This window comes from Volvox carteri, assembly GCF_000143455.1.
Source record: "Volvox carteri f. nagariensis unplaced genomic scaffold VOLCAscaffold_125, whole genome shotgun sequence".
NCBI classification, from domain to species: domain Eukaryota; kingdom Viridiplantae; phylum Chlorophyta; class Chlorophyceae; order Chlamydomonadales; family Volvocaceae; genus Volvox; species Volvox carteri.
In genome coordinates, this window is record NW_003307668.1 from 1 (window position 1) to 20714 (window position 20714).

The 20714-nt window shown below is 56.5% G+C and overlaps 3 protein-coding genes across 3 annotated transcripts; 1 reads left to right on the top strand and 2 right to left on the bottom strand.

Moving 5' to 3' along the window:
* Positions 1 to 134: 134 nt before the first annotated feature.
* On the bottom strand, positions 135 to 551 carry VOLCADRAFT_37598 (uncharacterized protein; the record flags this gene model as incomplete). The annotated part of the gene is made up of 1 exon (XM_002959097.1): positions 135 to 551. A coding segment is annotated over one exon (417 nt), but the record flags the coding sequence as incomplete, so codon positions are not given.
* A 1162-nt stretch (positions 552 to 1713) lies between these two features.
* Positions 1714 to 5006, bottom strand: VOLCADRAFT_100541 (KifC1 kinesin; the record flags this gene model as incomplete). Its single annotated transcript, XM_002959098.1, has 4 exons — positions 1714 to 1897; positions 2319 to 2492; positions 2955 to 2981; positions 4999 to 5006. Coding segments are annotated over 4 exons (393 nt in total), but the record flags the coding sequence as incomplete, so codon positions are not given.
* Positions 5007 to 5312: 306 nt separating this feature from the next.
* Positions 5313 to 16398, top strand: VOLCADRAFT_108492 (uncharacterized protein; the record flags this gene model as incomplete). Its single annotated transcript, XM_002959094.1, has 17 exons — positions 5313 to 5421; positions 5552 to 5838; positions 6400 to 6495; positions 7199 to 7319; positions 7614 to 7686; positions 8098 to 8235; positions 8727 to 8778; positions 8963 to 9087; positions 10449 to 10531; positions 10861 to 10925; positions 11224 to 11318; positions 11753 to 11768; positions 12313 to 12465; positions 12930 to 12963; positions 13823 to 14225; positions 14590 to 15533; positions 16259 to 16398. 17 exons carry the CDS (start codon positions 5313 to 5315, stop codon positions 16396 to 16398), a joined length of 2934 nt encoding a protein of 977 aa, XP_002959140.1.
* Positions 16399 to 20714: the final 4316 nt, after the last annotated feature.

A 20714-nucleotide genomic window follows, 5' to 3' on the forward strand; every position in this document is an offset into this window, starting at 1 on the left:
ATCACCCACGGACGTCACTCAGCACCACGGACGTCACCCACATCACGGACGTCACCTGGACCATGGACGTCACCCGCACCACGGACGGCACCCACACCACGGACGGCACCCGCAAAGAGGATGTCACCCACACCACGGACATCACCCGCATCACAGACATCACCCGCACCACGGACGTCACCCGCATCACGGACGTCACCTGCATCACGGACGTCACCCACACCACGGACGGCACTCGCACCACAGACATCACCTGCACCACGGACGTCACCCGCACCACGGATGTCACCCGCACCACGGACATCAACCGCATCACGGACATCACCCGCACCATGGACGTCACCCGCACCACGGACGTCACTGGCATCACAGACGTCACCCACACCACGGACGTCACCCGCATCACGGACATCACCTGCACCATGGATGTCACCCGCACCATGGACGTCACCCGCACCACGGACGTCACTCGCACCACAGACGTCACTCACACCACGGACATCACCCGCACCACGGACGTCACCCGCACCACGGACATCATTCGCACCATGGATGTCACCCGCATCACGGATGTCACCTGCACCACGGACGGCACCCGCACCACGGACGGCACCCGCACCATGGACGGCACCCGCACCATGGACGTCATCCGCACCACAGACATCACCCGCACCACGGACGTCACTCGCATCACGGACGTCACCCGCATCATGGACGTCACCCGCACCACAGACGGCACCCGCACCACGGACGGCACCCGCACCACGGACGTCACTCGCACCACGGACGTCACCCACATCACGGACGTCACCCACATCATGGACGTCACCTGCACCACGGACGTCACCTGCACCACGGACGTCACCCGCACCACGGACGTCACTCGCACCACGGACGTCACCTGCACCATGGACGTCAGCCGCACCACGGACGTCACCCGCACCACGGACGTCACTCGCACCACGGACATCACCCGCACCATGGACGTCACCCGCACCACGGACGTCACCTGCACCACGGACGTCACTGGCACCACGGACGTCACCTGCACCACGGACATCAACCGCATCATGGACATCACCCGCACCATGGACGTCACCCGCACCATGGACGTCACCGGCATCACAGACGTCACCCACACCACGGACGGCACCCGCACCACGGACATCACCCGCACCACGGATGTCACCCGCACCACGGATGTCACCCACATCACGGACGTCACCCGCACCACGGACGTCACCTGCACCACGGACGTCACCCGCACCACGGACGACACCCACACCACGGACGGCACCCGCACCACGGACGGCACCCACACCACGGACGGCACCTGCACCACGGACGGCACCCGCACCACGGACGTCACCCGCACCAAGGACGTCACCCGCACCACGGACGGCACCCGCACCACGGATGTCACCCACACTACGGACGGCACCCACACCACGGACGTCATTCGCACCACGGACGTCACCCACATCACGGACGTCACCCGCACCACGGACGTCACCTGCACCACGGATACCCTAAGTTATTGCAGAATAACATAGCACACGCATCTTAACGTGCTGTGCAAGGTAAGTTAAACAAGGCCATTACCATCATGATTTGATATTCGACAAGACGGCCATGTGATGAACATGGAGGCCTAGACCAACGAATACTACTCACTACACACACCGTACATGCATTACCAACCTTGGACCTTACCTGCAACGAACACGTCAATGGATTGTCCCTGAGCGTCACGTGTGCAGTGTCCTCTTTGGACAGTGCCATGAATACACGCCCCAGCGCGGCGAGCGAGGTGTTAATGGCGATGCTCTCTTCTTGGGCCCTCCTGACCTGCTGCTCAGCATCCTCACCCGTGACCAGGATGCCCTCAAAGCGGTCGCTGGAGGTAAGGTGTGCAGCATCGAGGAACAGCAGTATTATGCATGTAGGAATATCACAGGTGCCTCATGGCTGGGCACTTTCTACATGGCTGTCAGGACATGCAGACAGACATGAGAAGTGCGTGATAATTTGGCCCCCCTTCACCTACATGACGGACACCAGTATGATGAGCAACACCCTTACCTTCCGGCGAGGTCGACCAGCCAGAGTGAGCCCTGTCATGAAAGAGTGCATGCCAAATTAGGCTGGTCAGTGAGCATCTTGTTGGATTGTGCCGGTTGCACTGAAACCTATTTCGACATTTACCTGCTGGCCAGTTGGCCCAATATAGTACTGTGGCCTGCATACAACACTTGATCTCTCCTTAAGAGGCTACATACACTTTATGCGCGGGTTCTCAGTCTTCATTATGCACTCACCTGCAATGCTGGTTGGCGACTGGATGATCGCACGCGATTGTGAGGACCACCAGGCAATGTGAGCTGCTTGATGCCCCGTTCATGCGGGTCTTGCAGGTCTTCCAACGGCTTTTAACGCTGGCCAGCAGGTTGATTGCCGCCGGCATGTCCTTGACTCCCCCACCGTGGTGGCACCTGGGGTTACATGGGCAGAATCATCGGGGGCCAGCTCATTGATAACCTCGCATAATGTATGATGTGTGGGACAGGGGGGTCATATCTTCACCCTGCGGCTGCTACCCGGCAGACCCTGCCTTCCCCGGTATTTGGGGGGAACATTATCCAGTCACGCTAGCATACTTCTCAGTGGATCGCCCAGGTTCAGCGCCCACCACCGGCATCCAACGGAATCTGCCGGATAGACGGCGGCTCCAACTCCATTCCTGGTCAGCTCGCAGGTCAATTTTATCCCAGGTCACCACCGTCCATCGACTAGAGGCACTTTTACCTTCCAGCATCGGAAGGATTTTCGATCCTAACAGGTCTCGATCCTGGAACCTCCGGGGGCATTGGTGCGTGCTTTACTAGTAGTGCCTGACCTATGTATGGTATGTATGTGTTCAAGCCAGCAGTGTGGAATCGCTTTACCCAGCTAACCTGCACGTCTGGTTTGGATTATATATCCTGCAGAACAAAGCAGGTACAGGCCAGGTACGGCAGTCATGGAGCGGCTAGCGGCTAATGCCTTCGGGACGTGCCTGGTGATGTTGGATGTTACGAACGGCACCACGCACGATGTGTACACCATTCGTGGGAAGGAGCTCATCACGTGGGCTGGGCTGGGTGATTTGGCCCAGTTACACAGGTGGGGGATTTGGCCCAGTTACACAGGTGGGGGATTTGGCCCAGTTACACAGGTGGGGGATTTGGCCCAGTTACACAGGTGGGGGATTTGGCCCAGTTACACAGGTGGGGGATTTGGCCCAGTTACACAGGTGGGGGATTTGGCCCAGTTACACAGGTGGGGGATTTGGCCCAGTTACACAGGTGGGGGATTTGGCCCAGTTACACAGGTGGGGGATTTGGCCCAGTTACACAGGTGGGGGATTTGGCCCAGTTACACAGGTGGGGGATTTGGCCCAGTTACACAGGTGGGGGATTTGGCCCAGTTACACAGGTGGGGGATTTGGCCCAGTTACACAGGTGGGGGATTTGGCCCAGTTACACAGGTGGGGGATTTGGCCCAGTTACACAGGTGGGGGATTTGGCCCAGTTACACAGGTGGGGGATTTGGCCCAGTTACTCAGGTGGGGGATTTGGCCCAGTTACACAGGTGGGGGATTTGGCCCAGTTACACAGGTGGGGGATTTGGCCCAGTTACACAGGTGGGGGATTTGGCCCAGTTACACAGGTGGGGGATTTGGCCCAGTTACACAGGTGGGGGATTTGGCCCAGTTACACAGGTGGGGGATTTGGCCCAGTTACACAGGTGGGGGATTTGGCCCAGTTACACAGGTGGGGGATTTGGCCCAGTTACACAGGTGGGGGATTTGGCCCAGTTACACAGGTGGGGGATTTGGCCCAGTTACCACGTGCTTGACATCTGCTAAAAGCCTTCATGCTTTTCATGCACTTTGGGCTGCATAGCCTAGCTGTGTGTGCAACGGTGCTTTGACTTTGATGAAGGATTGTATTGCTAAGGGCTTGCATGGAGAACATGGTTAGGGGCAGCTCATATTCCATTCCCTCCTGTTGCAACATGCAGGCCCGCTACCCGCAGGCGCGGCACCGCCAGGCACATGAGAAACGGTCTACTCGCTTGGGTCGTTGAAGCTGGAGTAGCTTCCGGAGGAGGAACAGGTGTGGATGCGAACACTGTTCCAACTGCGCCGCTGTTTCGGCCCTGAAGGAGCAGTTGGACTCTGTCATTCCTTTCCTGCCTCCGGAGGAGCGTGTGACTACAGCGTTTGAGCTCATCCACACGGGGGTCATAGACGTGGACGCAGCAGGAGCCTGTTCCCCAAAATAAACGGTGTACTACTGATGAGCTGGGGTGAGCCAGTGTGGTTGCCATGCCATAATATCTTAAACGCAATGGGTTTGGTTGCCTGAGAGGTCATGGATTTCAGTTTGGGCTGTACGACGAGTTATTGTGTAAGCTGGCACTTGGGAGTACGGATAGTTCCGTATAGTTCTGAATTAGAGTCTGTTCTAACCTGTTTGCCTTATATGTTCAACTTACATCGATTCGCTGTTGCGGATAAAGCACAAGAGGCCGTTTCACCTGTAAGGGCGGGTCGTTAACCGCTCGTTCTACCCACCTCTCCGAAAGCCATTACCCTATTGTAACTAATTCCTAACCGGCACCACACTTGTCTCCACCAGCGTCCACCTGGCATGGAGGCTCAAGCCAGTAACACGGCCAAAAAAATTTTAAGCGGTCGAGTTTTTGTCGACGGCGAAACGCAAGCCGCGGCCGCAAGCCGCGTTCACAATCCTCAATCCATGCTCCCGAGTTCCTGCTATCCAGATATCGTATGTAGTTCCTGCATTGATTCGGGATTGTTACAACATGAAATTCAGGCCGTGTTCGTTCCTAGCTGGTTCACAGAGTGCCTTGCGAGCCTTATGAACTCAATTGCTGTTTGTCACAATTGCGCATTACTTTTTATATTCGACTTTGCAGCTGTGCACAACGCACTTGTCCATATAGATTGGCATTTGCTTGTGGAAGCAGCTTCGTCTCGTCCTGAATCCAGTCCGTTGCTGTACCTGGCGCGCAGCTCGGTTAGGGCTTCAACGTTACAGCGTTTTCACAAAGTTGCGCACCATCCTTGAGGGGCCAGCGACTGCTGTGTTCAGCCACCTTTCAGCGCTGATATAGGAGTGCCTTTCAACCGGAGTCCAGCAACTCGGGCGAACTGAACCTTACCACGCGCCGAGAGCACTAAGCGACAATATAAATATTTATCTATTAAAATAATTTGAGGACGCGCTCATAGTCCCCTGTAAGAGATGCAGTCAAGAAGTCAGGCTTTCAATGTGCGCCGGGGGTGGACACGTGCTGAAGTGCAAGCTGCAAAGCGCCAGGAAGAAGAATCAGAAGATTTGATTGAGCAGCCAGGTGAGCAGGGGTATACGGTGGCGTACATTACAGAGGATGTTACTTCCGTTAAAAGAGGTTGTCAGCGAAAACAAGCGACACCGCCGATGGCCAAGCACCCTCCCTCATTACTTCATTAATTTAAATGCAGATACCGAGGCCCTCTTGCAGCCCCAGCCATCCGGTCCTCATGCTGCTGCGACAAGCTATGGAAGTCCTCGGGACATGGAACCAACGGCAGATGCAGCTGCTCGCCGCGCTGCCTTCGCACGGAATCGGTCCTTGACCATGACTCGCACAAAGCGGAGATGGTGGCGCAGCGACGCTCGGGCCCTGAAGGAGATTCTGAGCAATTGGGCCAACGTGCTGCTGGTCACCGTCCCGCTGGGCCTTATTGCTGGTGCTCTGAACTGGACCGCCGAGTACGTGTTCGTTCTGGTGAGGAGCGCCTACATTTGTATTTGTATCTGGATCTTGATGGGGGAAAGGATCTGGGCTCGTACAGGGTTGACAGGTGGATCCTGGTGGACGAATCCAGGGAAAGGGGAGAGCTGTGCTTGGGATAGGGCGGCAAGGGCCAGGAGGCGAGAGAATGGAGGAGGCGGGAGAAAAAGAACAGCAAGTCACTAAAGAGGCTCCTTTCCCCTCCCCCTAAACCCCTAAACCGCTTAACCCCTAAACCACCCCCAACCTGCCTCCCGGTTTGGGTGATGGAGACGGCGACCGGGGGAGAGGGGAGACGGGGTTAAGGAAGGGAGGGGAGGGGAACGGTCGTGGCGTTACCTTGCAGTCCCACATTCCGTGATGGGTCCATCCGTCTCTGCATGTGCCTGTCCTTCATAGCGCATGAATGTTGGGTTTGCGCCCCGGCTTCCTTCTCTTCTTCGCTCCATGCATGTGCCCAACCCTCCCTCCTTCCCTCCCCTCCCCTACCTTCCCCCTTACCCCCCCTTACTTACCCTCCACTACCCTGCCCTGCCCTGCCGCACGCGTGTCCAGAACTTTCTCGCCCTCATACCCTTGGCGCTCATCCTGGGCGATGTCACAGAGGATCTGGCGCTGAGATACGGATCAGTGATTGGCGGGCTCATAAACGTGAGACAGACAGACAGACAGACAGACAGATAGGTGGACAGATAGATAGATGTGCAGACAGACAGATAGACAGATAGCGGGAGAGGCAGACGGACAGGTAGGTACGCACACACATACATACACACACGCGCACATATAACTTCGGACACAGATAACGGAGACACAGCAGAGAGGTGAAGAGAGCCTAGGGAAAGAGTCCTTGAGTGGGGTACGAAAGCGCTGTACGACGAGGAGCAGGCGGAAGGGTCGTACAGAGTAAGAAACCTAGAACACAGACATCGCACAAGCAAGCGCGACCAGGGGGGGGCCCTCCCGGGAGGAATGAACTGCCGCCGTCCTGAGTTCGAAACGATGAAGTCCCTCCGGTGGCGGTGGCGGTGGGGGGTGCGGCACCAGCAGGGGACTGAGGGGGGGTGTCCGCGACTTAGGGGGGGACGCCCAAGCAAGCACCCTCAAAGACACCTACGTCCGCTTCCCACATTACGTAAAATACACAGCTTCGCGCACACACACACACACACATTTATACACACACATACACACACATTCACACACATTCACACACATTCACACAACCACACAACCACACACACAACAAAAGTAAAACACAACACAACTCTTGACTTCCCTCCCTCCCGTCGTCCTCCTCCCCGCCCCCCCTCCCTCTCTCAACCCCCGCACACGCCTCCTCGACCTCCTAAAGGCCACTTTTGGCAACATAGTGGAGGTCATTCTGTCAATCGCAGCGCTGCTCAACGGACTGTACGCCGTAGTGGCGGCCTCCCTGCTTGGAAGCATCTTGTCCAACCTGCTGCTGGTCACGGGTAAGTTCGCGGTTGAGGTGGTTGGCAGTGGTTAAGATTCGGTTTTCGTACGAGAGTCGATGCCGGCCAATTGCATAAGGTCGGCGCAAAGGAAGGCGGTTTGCTGTTGACCGTTAGTGTGCGACCGTTGGTGTGTGACGACTAGTGTGCAACCTCTCCTCCCCCCCCCCTCCTCATGCCCTCCCCTCCTCTCACTTTCTCCCAACACAACCCCAGCAAGGTTTGAAGCCAACAAACTGTTTCCCCCCCGCCCCTCCCCCCCTTGGTTTTGGCTTTGGTTTTATATTTCCACAGGTTGCAGCTTCTTCTTCGGAGGGCTGTTCAATAAAACCCAAAAATTCAATGCGACCGGAAGCCAGGCGTCTGGGTGAGGGTTGGATCGTGCGGTTGGATGGGTTTGTGGCCGAGGGGAGGGGAGGGCAGGGGAGGGCAGGGGAGGGGAGGGGAGGGCAGGGGAGAACAGGGGAGGGCAGGGGAGGGCAGGGGAGGGGGCGAGGAAGGAAGATGTGGAAGGGGGGCGGCTAGAGAGAAGAAGTTCTAGTGTGAAAAGAGCTCTTGGTAGCCTGGGGCACGACTCGTAATCGTGGGGATGCGCCCACACGACCATACGAGCAGCAAAAAGCAAAGATCGTTCTGTTGGTTGGCGGTTGGCGGTTGGCTTCCCTGTCATTATTTTTGGACATCTGCAGATTGTAACCCTCAGGCATGTTCCACCTCGACACCTTCCGCCTCTCCCCTCCTGACCCCCTCCCCCTCTTCCTCCCCCTCCCCCTCCCAGCTCACTGCTCTTCCTGGCCGCTCTGGGTTTCCTGATCCCCGCGGGGGCGGCTTTGCTGTTTGGGTCGGGGGATGTGGACAGCAACAGTGAGCTGGTGCTGGGTATTAGCCGGGGTACGGCAGTTGTACTGCTGCTGTGGTGAGTGTGGGGTGTGTGTGGGACCGGGGGTGGGGGGGGCCCCGTATAAGGCAGGGGGTAGGGGGGAAGAGGGATTAAGGAAGGGAAGGCAAAACCAGTCCGAGCCGTACCCGGGCCTTCTCTGATGGGGATGTTGAATTGAATTGAATTGAATTGAATTGTTACAGAGTGGGAGGCTTCTGGGCCATCTGAACACATTGTCATTCCTACGATTTATCATACCACACAGCACCATCCACCATTACCACACTGTACTACGCCATACGAACTGGGAGTCCAAGGCGGTTGATCCTGCCTTCTAGGATCCCTCCTCATCCAATCACCCGAACATCCGCAGAGACAGAGGGTTCAGAAATCGCCACCAATCCAGCGTGGTGCGAATCTCGATGGGGATGTGGGTGTGGGGGTTCTTCCTTACGAGGATCACAACTCATCTCCCCATTCGCGTCCCTCCTACCCCTCCCCCCCTTCCCCTCTCCCCCCTTCCCCAGCTACGGCTGCTATCTGGGCTTCCAGCTGTACACACACACGGACCTATTCGAGGTGGGGTCGGAGGGGTTTAGGCGGTGGGGGGGAAAGGGGAGGGAGGGAGGGAGGGAGGGGCGTCCAGAAGTAGGCACTTGGTGGGTTCCTTTCGTGATTTTGCTGCCCCTCTCCCCCCCCCACACACACACACACGTACTCCCCTCCCGCTGACCCGCTAACCCGCCCCGCCCTCCCCGGCCAGGACACTCCCGAGGAGTCCTCTGCCAGTGGGGGGCCCCCCCTGGAGAGTCAGGAGCCCATGATGAGTCTGGTGACGTCACTCACACTGCTAACCGTCGTAACGCTCACAGTGGCGGCGGCGTCTGAGTAAGCTGCGGGGGGGGGGAAACCAGGGTGTGTGGGGGGGGGACAGGGTGGGGTGTACCTCACGGAGCCCCGCCCGAGGTGAAGGTGGAGAAGGGGCTGGTCGGGTCGCTGAAAACCCATTCATCCATGCATCCATTCATCCCTCCATCTAGCCACCAGGCAGGCAGGCAGCTGATTATGAGCCGCCATGTGCCCCCACGCCTTCACCACCTGCTCCAACCCCAACACCACCACACAACCCAATTTGTAAACCATGTTCATTTGCGGCGCCGGGAACTGCGACTGCGACCGCCAGTCTGGTTTCCTGTGCCCCCGCTGTTACACCCAACCTTACTTCCCTCCTCACTTCCCACCCCGCCCCTCGCCCCGTACGACATCCCCCTCGCGTGACCCCCCACACACACACACACACAACGCGCACCGCCGTACGGTGCAGTGCGGTGCGCTTCCTGCTCACCTTCTCCGCCCTCCATTTCCCCTCAAAACACCACCCACACACATATGTGTGTACACGTACACATACACATGTGCGCACACAAATACATACATACGTACATACACGCGCGCGCCCGCAGGTACCTGACTTCCTCCCTCACGGAGTTCAGCAAAAGGTGGGCGGTGCAGGTGGAGGGGGAGGGAAGAGGGAGTGAGGGAGAGGGGAAACGGGGTCTGGTAATCTTATTGGGTTGTGGGCAGGTCGGTCAGTCGGTTCGTTGGTTGGTTAGTTGAACTTGCCTAGGGGTCCATGTGCGCCCTCGCAAACCTCTATGCGCGGGCCCTCCCACACACCCCCCCGCCTTCAACCACTATCTCCACCACCACCCTATTCGTGTGTCACACCTCAACGCAACACGACACAACATAACACCACTACTTGGGCCGCACCACTCACCACGGCGGCACATCCCCTTCCAAACACACACCCCACACATGATCCCTGTACATGCCTGTCACTCAAATATCCTTAATTCCTGGCCCTACATGCTCGTCCATGGTTGGTGGTTGGTCGTTGGTCGTTGGTCGTTTTCCCTCAGTTCCGGTCTGAGTGAAGGGCACCATCGTGCTGCCCATCGCGGGTAACGCCTGCGAGCACATGACGGCGGTCATTGTGGCCACGAAGAACAAAATGGACTTGTGAGTGCCCCCACCCGCGAGAGGTGTCGCGTGTGGGGGTGGGTGGGTGGGTGGGGGGTTAGGGCCACGTGGAGGGGGGGGGGGGAATGGGCGACTAGATGGCTGTAGAGCGATAGAGAGATAGAGAGATATACATATAGACTTGCCACACACAAATATACTACATATTTTGGCATGTATGTATGTCTGTATTTATATGCGTGTGTGCGCCCCGTGTGTGCTCGCAGGTCTATGGGGGTGGCGGTCGGCTCGTCCATTCAGGTGGCGCTATTTGCCGTACCCTTTGCTGTGGTGGTTGGCTGGATTACAGGTAAGTTGGTTGGGTTGGTTAGCTGGTTTCATACATGTCGGGAGCTGGGGGCGAGGGAGTGGAGCGCCTGTCAGTCAGCCCCTCCTGCACGTTCGTCTTCACCGTCGCCTCCGCCAGTCTCCCCTCTTTTTCTATCTTTTTCTGTATATTTATCTTTTCCGCTCCGAAATCTGTCTTCGAACCGACATGACTCCGACATGCGCTCGATCCGGAATGTGGTCAACCACTTCCGGAAAGGCGATCTCACTTCCCGACCTCAACCACATCGGGTTCCCTTCCTCTGACCCAGTTCGTGTTCGGTTCCTTTCCTTCCTTTTTGCCGCCTTCAGACCACCCCTTCACGCTGGACTTCGACCCCTTCTCCGCCATGGCGCTGATGCTGTCCGTGGCGCAGGTGCGTGCGCCTGTATGTATGTACGTATGTATGTCTATGGGAGGAAGCGTTTTGGGGGGAGAGTGGAAGGAGCAACAGCGGGCAGGGGAGAATGGGGAGGGAATTGGGGGAAGGGGTGGGGTGGGGGGGTTCCCGCGAGCTGTTCGCAAGGCTGTGTGGGGTCCATACCGGGGTCCTGGACGGGGGCACCACAGGGGGTACCTCACACCACCCCAACTGCACACCCACCGTCCCTCAGCGCCACCACACCACCCTCAACCCCCCCACCCCACCCCACCCCACCCCACCCGGCGCACAGTCCAACTTCGTGACGGCCGGCGCCACCTCCCACTGGCTGCTGGGGGTTCAGCTCATTGCGCTCTACGTGCTGCTATCACTGGCCTACTACTTCAAGTAGGGGAAGGAGTGACTGTGAGAACTGGGTTATGGATTTGGATCTCTGGAGATCTCTCACAGCGGTCACAGGTGGATTTCAGGGTTGGAGCTGGATTGGATCCGCTGCAAACTCTTTTACGGCTGTTGCTCAGCAGCAGCAGCAGCTTCAAGGTGCAAACTGCAATAAGGGCACCGAGAAAGGACGGAAGATGGGGCAGCTAGTCGTACGGCTGGTACGACATAAAGCCCGTCAGGAGCTTTCAAAACGTGCTTACTACTTGCTGCTTCACAGACCAGCTGACTGACAGACAGACAGGCAAACGGACATACATACATACATGCATATCTAGTACATTCCTTGCCTACAGAGGGTAATACAGACCGACAGATATTCATCTCGGCTTGACGAACCGGACCCGGACCCGGACTTGATGTCCCACCGTCGTCCTCAGTCGCCCTTCAGTGTTTGTAAGTGTGTGAAAGCGGTTTGGGGTTGCTGTGACGCCGACCTGATGCGCCTTGAAAAGCGGGCTGCTTTTTGCAAGGAATTGATTTGTGTACATGTATGTCTGCATGTGTGTCTGCATTTGTGACCGTAATGTGATCACGATGCGGAAGAAGATGTACGGCAGGCGGCAGAGGGCGGCCAGCCAGGAGTCGACTCCAGCCAGGAGTCGTCACCGCCGCCGGCCATAGTATATAACACCGTACATTAAGACTCGGAAACTGGAGGGAATGCCGTACATTCACCACCACCCCACGCCGCCCTCCCCTGCGCCGCCCAGCGCAGCGCCGCCCTTCCCTCATCCGCCCCCCGCAGCGCCGGCCCCCCCCTGCGTTGCCCAGTTGGTCGTGTGAGGATCCGGGTGGGTCCCCCACCGCCTCCACAAAAGCTGGTGGCCGACCAAAGATTATAGCAGTCCCGGCCCAGACCAACTTAAGACCCAACTTCCAAGGAAACGATGCACGCAGGACCCCCCCCACCGAACCACACACACACGCACACAAACAGGCGATGTGCCCTTTGGCTCGGGGTTTCTTTGCCTTGCGGTATAGAAACTTGGTAGCCCTCTGTAATAACAACAACATCAACAACATCAACATCAACAACATCAACAACATCAACAACACACATACATATCCAAAGCTGCCCACCGACCCACCCGTGAGTAACTGAACGTGTTGCCGTAACGCAGTTTCCGGGTCCTCAGACACACCAGGTCGGAGGGGTCGTCAGCGTCCTGCGGGCAAATGCAAGAGGGCATCATCCGGTTGATATCCGGGTCGAACACGAAAGTGTACTGCCATTTACCCCCAACATCACATTACACATGACACCCCGCCCATGCACACCTGTGTGCGTGTGTATGTGGGGGAGAGCGGGGGGTAAGGCCCTGGAGCAGCGTTCTCAAGGTGAACGGGGGCGTCGCACACCATTCAAATCACACGCCAGCTTTTCAAGTTTTGGTTTGAGCCCCCGGGATTGGGGGATTAGACCGTTTTTGCAACCCTCTGCTGTCCGCTCCCGACACACGAGGGGCTGCAACGAGGAGGGCCGCTTGTCTAGTCTCGACACAAGGGGTTGGGACGGACGAGGATCACTGTCATTTGTCCATTTCCCACTATCAGTTGTTCACTAATGACCCGCCGCTGTCCTCCGAAGGTGCTGCAACAAAATACCCAGATATGCGAGCATGCCTATTGGGGTACAAAACCGTGTGGGATTGGCAAGGAAAGAGATCTCTTGACTTACAATGAGAAGCAAGTCTGATCTAGTGGCAGTCTGATGCCAGTCTGGGGCGCACAGCGTTGCACTCCAGCATTCGCACGGATGGGGGCACAACCCAAACCGGATCCCCGCATCTGGGAAACCGGACAACCCAACACCGCAACAAGGTCGTCTTAGTACCCAACAGAGGCCGGAAAACCCTGAATCACTGTCACGGGTACTGGTGCCAGGGTCGAATAACTGTATGGAAATTTTTTTGGTAAAAGCCGAGGAAAGAGTGTCAAACTTACTACGTTACACCATCACTGTTAAAGCGACAGTTGTCTTGTTGCGCCCAATTATTGCGCAAACCTGCCTTTTGGGGGGAATTTCTGCACCCTGCCGTACGGCTGCCGTACCAGCGATGATGAATTTCTGCGCACGCAGTCCTGAGGGCCCTGACTCGAAGTCAGCCCCACCCTGGAGTTAGTTGGTACCGCTTTCATGTACTTCCTCAAAGATACTGCTTCTCTAGTACTGTGATGTTTTATTTGTTATATTCAAGATAACTGAACTGAACTTGAAAGGCGCCACCACAGTTGCCGGTGCCATTAAAGGACACCCGTCCTGGGACACAGGCTCAGGCACAGAAATAGACTTAAAAGGTTACATAAAACATAGCTATAAGCGTAAATAAACAAAATGTCTGACACCGAATCACTTAGCTCTATACTTAGGTCTATAGTCCATGGCCCCCCCGGCTTTTACGGACACACCCGCACTTGTGTGCGGAACTTGTAACTTGTAACTATAGGTAGTGATGATTCGTGGTATGGCCAGCTCGTTGCCGGCAGCGACAGCGGCAGCGCCAGCGACACGGCTTCGGACAGTGACAGTATGTCCGATACTGTCGTCCGTGGCGCTGGCGCAGCAGGACTGGTCGCGGGCACCGGTGTTGCTGTCGAGCACACCGGGGCGCAGACCGCCGCACAGGGCGGGGCACCTCCACCCCATCCGGACCTGCCAGCATTTGCTGCGTTGGCGCGTCCACTGGCCCACCCGGGGCCGACTGCGCCGATATCTCTAGTATCGCCCACCATCAGAGCCAGGAAGGTGTTATTCAACATCAGCTCGAACAGCGTGGGCACATGCATGGGCTTCAGCTCCAGCCCGCGGCAGCGTGTAAACTTCGCAACGACACGGTACAAAGGTGGCCGGTACGTTGCGCCAGCAAACCTAAGGGTAGATCCACTCGGCGGGCAACCCCGCCGAGAACTACAGCGCGACGTGAATGCACGGCAGCCCGTACTCGTCGTCAAGGGGGAGTATGTCGGTCGAGTGGGGCTGGTTGCGTTCACCGCCAGCGTGGAAAGCGCATGAGGGGCTACATCGCGACAGCACATGTACGTGCCGTGTCGCGGTGGTGGGCATCGTTTGCTCCCACCTTCGTGCCGTATACCAGCTGCACGGTGGTGGTTGCGTCGGAGCACAGGAGCGCATCGTGGCGGGCGCCCTTGTCGCCCTCCAGAACGTGGGTCAGTTGGTGACGGTGCTGCCACCGGATGCCGTCCTCTTCCGCAGCCTGTCCACGCAGCCGAAGTTCCTGACGGCGGCGGCCCGGACATCTCGGGACGCTGGGATGGAGAAGCCCGCCATGTGCCAGCTGCGCGCTACCGTGACTTTCCGAGACGACGTGATTGTCTGCTCCTGCCCCCTCTTTGCTGCACACGGGATGTGCATGCACAGCGCAGTTGTCAGCAAGGCGCTTCCGGAGAACTGGCGGGCCTACGCACGTGGCGACAGCCGGCACCAACGACCCGTCGTCTATGCTGGGCCCGTGAGTGAGGCGGACCTGCGTTTGTTGGTACATTCTCTTCCCCTCGCCGCCTACGAGGCGGAGGTCCGGACCATGCCCCCGGTTGAGAAGTGGGCGCCCGCGCCAGGCAGCCTGGAGGGCTGCATGCACATCGGCAAGGCAGAGGCGCGTCTTATGCGGGAGCTTGCACAGGGTGCAGGGCGCTATGAGGGGCCCGCGGTGATGTGCACCACAGCCACAGCCAGTGCGCTCTTTGATGGCACACGGCGCGGTAAGGCTCGTGACTTGTGCTCCCAGTTGGATGCTTTGCAGCAGGAGCTGACGTCGGGGGAATGGGCGGAGTTGGAGAGCAGCATGGATCACATACTGGGCATTTTGGCGCGGAGGAGGGAGGCAGCCACAGTGGCGGGGTGCCCCGTCACAGTGGCAGAGTGGCCCCGTGTGCCTCGTCACCTGGAGCGGAACACCAGCAGCAGTGGTGAGGGCCTCGTCGCCTCGCCAGAGGCGCGGGCGGCCCGTCCCACGGACCGGCGGCGCCTCACAGACCGCGTGGTTAAGCCCCTGCAGGGTGGGCGTCGGCAGCGGCAGCGGGACGAGCCGGGCATGAACACAGAGGAGGAGGAGGAGGCTGGGAGTGGGGCCGAGGTCGGAGGCGAGCTGGCGCCCGCCAGGGGGCCGGGTCGGAAGAAGAAGAGGAAACCGGCGACACGTGGGGCGACACGTGGGGCATGACGCGGATCGGGTTTGATTGGCTGGAAGTGTGGCATTGCTGTAAATTAGCTCGAGTGTTACAGGGGGGCAGGATTGACAAGAAGAAGTCCCTGCATGAAGGGGAACTAGGCCTGTAATTTACCATGACATATATAAGCACCTGCTCGAAGCCAGAACTAATCATTCTTTGAAAATCACCACCGCTCGTACGTGTCTCTTCGTCGCTTTCTTTTTCCGTTGGGGGGTTGAGGCCACGCCGGGTCCGGGGGATGGGGAGCGGGAAAGCGGGGATGTTAGGTGCCGTGCCGTGCCGTGTCGTGTTGCGTCAGGGCAGCCAGCGTGTCTTCCGGATCTATCGTATCTTGTCGCGTGTGTATAAGTGTATGTATGTACGTATGTATGTATGTGTGTGTCGTTCGTGGTCTGAAAGGACCCTCAGTGAAGGTTACGGTGCTGCCATGATGGGCCGTACGAGTTCGCTGCCGTGCGGCTCTTTCTCCGGAAACGCAGTTTCGGTGCTCCCTACAAGGTAGAAGGGATGCCAGAGGAAGGGGAGGGGGGAAATGGGGCTGTGACAGCTCTGGCTGGCTGGCGGGCACATCGTGGTACAGGGACGTTTATACTGCAGAAGTATGGCAGGATGTAACATGCAGAGGACAATGAGCGCCAATGTCTCTGTTTGTGGCTGCTTGTAAGCTGACCGGTATTTGCGCTCATCGGCAGGGCCCCGGGCGACAGGCCTGCCCCCGCTGGCGCCGCGCGCGCGGACTCAGCCGGCGGAGACGGGCATCGGCGCGGGGACGGCTGGCATGGCGGCGGTTCAGTTGGAAGACGATGAGGACTACTGTGTTATTGTGGAGTAGTCATATAGATGTGTGTATGTTTGATAGCTGTGTTGAGACATTAGCCCCTTTGTGTTTTTAGAAACTCAACCGCGAGCGAGGGTGTTGACCGGCGAGCCGTTATCCCCGTTTTTGTTTGTTTTACCAACATGTGTTTTGCTTTGCTGTTTTGTGACGATGGCAAACTTTACTGACATTGCGTCGCGCGACGCGTGGTTTTCGCGATGCAAGCAGATGGCTCGGGTCCAGGACAAGCTCGATGGCTTTGTTTATTTACGCTTATAGCTATGTTTTATGTAACCTTTTAAGTCTATTTCTGTGCCTGAGCCTGTGTCCCAGGACGGGTGTCCTTTAATGGCACCGGCAACTGTGGTGGCGCCTTTCAAGTTCAGTTCAGTTATCTTGAATACAACAAATAAAACATCACAGTACTAGAGAAGCAGTATCTTTGAGGAAGTACATGAAAGCGGTACCAACTAACTCCAGGGTGGGGCTGACTTCGAGTCAGGGCCCTCCGGTCGTCTTGCAATTTGTGCAACGGGTACAACGGAAGGACCCGCTTTACCAGCGGCGTTTGCCGACCCCTGCTACCCAACATCAGGGTAAGAAAGTCATCGAGCCAAGGGTCCTGCGAATGCAATCACTAACCCTGAAATCATACCGGAATGCCCGGCGTCGCTTGACAGTTCGCATGAATCACATTCATTCTTCCGCCGTACCGCAAGCGCGAGAAGTGCGGAACCAGATTCCTCCTATCCGCGAAACCAGACTCTGCTTGCGGATGCGGACGGAAACTGTTTTCGCAAATTTACGCTTTCGCAAATTTCCGTTCCCGCTCTTTCCCTGCTTCAAAGTGAGCAATGGCGTACAATCCGTACGTCCGATAAAAGTTGTGTACAGTGGTCCCAATGGAAAATAAAATGAAGGAAATTTGTTAACTGTTCATGAAAAACTTGAAAATTTCCTAACCGCTGGCCAATGGAAAGACCCTCATTGACGACAAATGAGAGCCAGCAGATGTGCGCTGCCGTCACAGAGGCTGGCTTAGACTCCGCTGATTTAGATGAAGATGACTTGAAGATACTGTGGACAGCTAAATTCCGCACCGCTGCACGCCTGCGTGCAGCTAGACGGGAAGATCTCGTCGATGCGGGTCTGGCGCCTGGCGTGGTGGTCAGCATTCTGCAGGCCTTAGGTAAATTCTAAGGGCGGTTTCTGTGCCACCAACCTGTAAGAGTTGCGCAAGGAGCTGTTAGGAGTGTCATTGGACGCATAGGGCGTTAGGGCCTCGTCAAGCCCTGCGAGAATTGTGCCACAATTGTGCTGCGGTGCTTAGGCATTGTGGTTGAGAGTAGACAGGACGCTGGTGGCGAGTTCCAAACCTAGGTTTTGCAGGTTGCCTTTGCAAACTTGCGCGTGAAGCTAGCTTGGGTGTTAAGAATGCTGCATGAAGATTGTTACTACATGCAAGGCGCGTCGCCTCTACCTGCACCCGCCACATATCGGGAATCCAGGATGCATGTGCTCATCCTTACATACCGACCTGCATTGGTTTTTCACCGTTATGTTCCAATGAGCATTGTTGTGTTTGCGAAGAGTCTGGTGGCTTTGGTAGCTGCATGCCCCTCCGATTTTTTGCATGCTGAACGGCCAAATCCACGGCTTCTACCGCAGTGGTTCTGGACGAGAATGCCACGCGCTTCTTCGCTACACTGCATACCATGCACGGTCTTCTGAACCGTTGGTCATCTGTGTGTTCCTTTGCCAAAAGAGCACACCCCTGCTATGTCGTGACAAATGACCTACCTGCGTAATTCACCCTCTTTTTCCCTGTTCGATGTACAGGTGCTGCAACTGCTGCCCCGCCACCGGGTCCCAGCTCTGGTGAGTTCGCCTCATTTTTACGTTAACTTCTTGGAGCTGAATGCAGTGTTATAAAGTAATATATTCCTTAAGCAGCCCCTCACACAAATGTGTCCGGTCGTACTGTGCCGAATAAACCCTTCTTACAAGATGCCCCAAAGCCAGGCGCGAATTTTACCGCGCGGATGCGCGCGTGCGATTCTCAAAATGCGCCTGTACAAGTGTATGTAATTTGTTTGGCGAAAAAGGCACCGGTGTGCCAGCGCGCTGCGCCGGAGGGCATGTTGGCCACAGCCGCACGCGGCAAGCAGGCCCGGACGAATGGGTGGCTGTTTTGACGTAACGGAAAGCATACAACTTTGCTTGCAAGACCGGGCTCATGGAACGGCCGCGGGAAGAGGAAGCGTCTGGCGAAAGCTACCAAAAGCAGGCGCCTCTTCTTTTCGGAAAGTGCCAAAAAGAAGAGGCGCCTGCTTTTGGTAGCGCAACACAAACAGCACCCTGTTCCGACTAAAGTCACATTACAAACTGACACAAATTAAATATAATATACACAAATTAAACATAAGAACAGGAAAGTCGTTCAGAACCGTGTGGGTGACATGGACGCCGCTGATGGCTTGGAACTGCTTTTTGGAACAGCCGATACCGACACCAGCGTTTTGGGTGGTATGGGCCTAGCACCCGCCCAACACCCGCCCCAGGGGAGCTCGCATAGAGCGCGCCAGCTGTAGGCAGGTTGGGGTGGGTGGGCGGGGCGCTCGCTCGGGCATGGCACGGTGGATGCATGGGCTGCGGCGGGGGTACAGCCAACAGCCGCTTTGACAGAGTCAACAGAGGCTTTACAGGGCACAAACCGAACCATCTTGGTGAGTTTGTCCACAAACACATAGATCGAAGTATTGCCATCAGGATCGGGAGGCAGATCAGTAATAAAATCCATGGTCACGAAAGACCACTTCTGATCAGGAATCGGCAGCGGAAGAAGCAAACCACCAGGGAGACTGGTATCTGCCTTTACCCTCTGACAGCTGTCACACGTACGACAGTACGCTGCGACCGATTGACGCAGCCTAGGCCACCAAAACGAACGACGCACCAAATCAAGAGTTTTGGTCACGCCCGTATGGCCTGCCAACGGATGGTCATGACAAAGACGCAGAACGGTAGTACGCAAATCAGCATGATCTGGCACAACCAAAGCATCTCCTCGATACCAGAATTGACCACGTTGCGATAATGCAACCGTGTTTTCTGATATTTTAAACCAAGGATCGATACCATACCCATCAAGTACCGATGACTCGAACGCTGAAAAAGAGCATTTCAGCTCGCAGGTGGTGTCACGGAAGGCAGAAATTTCTCCCAACCGTTGAGCACTAATCGTCATAACTTTCGTCGTTTCAACGTCGATGTGTCCCGGAAGCCGAGACAACGGATCTGCAGGATTGCAACGACCCGCGCGATACTGCCATTCGAAATCGAAAGACTCCAGAAATTCCGACCACCGCGCCACACGTCGAGACAACAGAGACTTACGGCGCATGGCGGTGTTAGGTTCGTGATCTGTGACGACCGTAAACTTCACACCTTCGAGGTAACAACGCCACAATTTGAGCGCATGCACGACGGCCAAGAGCTCTTTTTCAGTGACGATGTAGTTCAACTCAGCAGGAATCAGTTTACGGCTCTCAAAAGCCACTGGCCTTCCATGCTGGAGCAAAATTGCACCCAATGCGAAGTCGCTAGCATCCGCGATCACCTCGAAAGGTTCACGAGGATCCGGCAAAGCAAGCACTGGCGCCTGAGTGAGCGCTTCCTTAACACGAAGGAAAGCCTCGTCGCATTTCTCCGACCAAAACCACTTAGTCTTAGGAGAAAGCAAGTCCGTTAGCGGTTTAACCAAAGCCGCATACGCACGAATAAATTTCCTGAAGTAATTAGCAAGACCCAGGAAAGATCGAAGCTCCGAAACATTCTTGGGCACAGGCCACTGTTGGACAACAGCAGTCTTCCGAGGATCGGGCCGTACACCGTCGGCCGATACGATATGTCCCAAAAACGAAACGGACGGTTTGAAGAACTCGCACTTGGACAGCTTACAGTAGAACTGACGCTGTTCGAGATGTTCAAGCACTGCACGCAGATGCTCAACATGTTCATCGGTGGTCTTCGAAAAGATCAGAATATCGTCCAGATACACTACCACGAACGGCAAACCCTGCAAGGCTTGATTCATGGCAGACTGGAAGCAACAGCAGGAGCATTAGTCAGGCCAAAAGGCATAACTTTATACTGATAATGCCCGAAAGGAGTGCGAAACGCGGTACGCTCCAGATCGCTAGGATTTAACCGTAACTGGTGATAACCCTGCGTTAAATCAAGTGAGCTGAAAACCGTCGCACCTCGCAAACAATCCAACAAATCATCTATCCGAGGCAACGGAAAACGATTTTTGATCGTGAGGCTGTTGA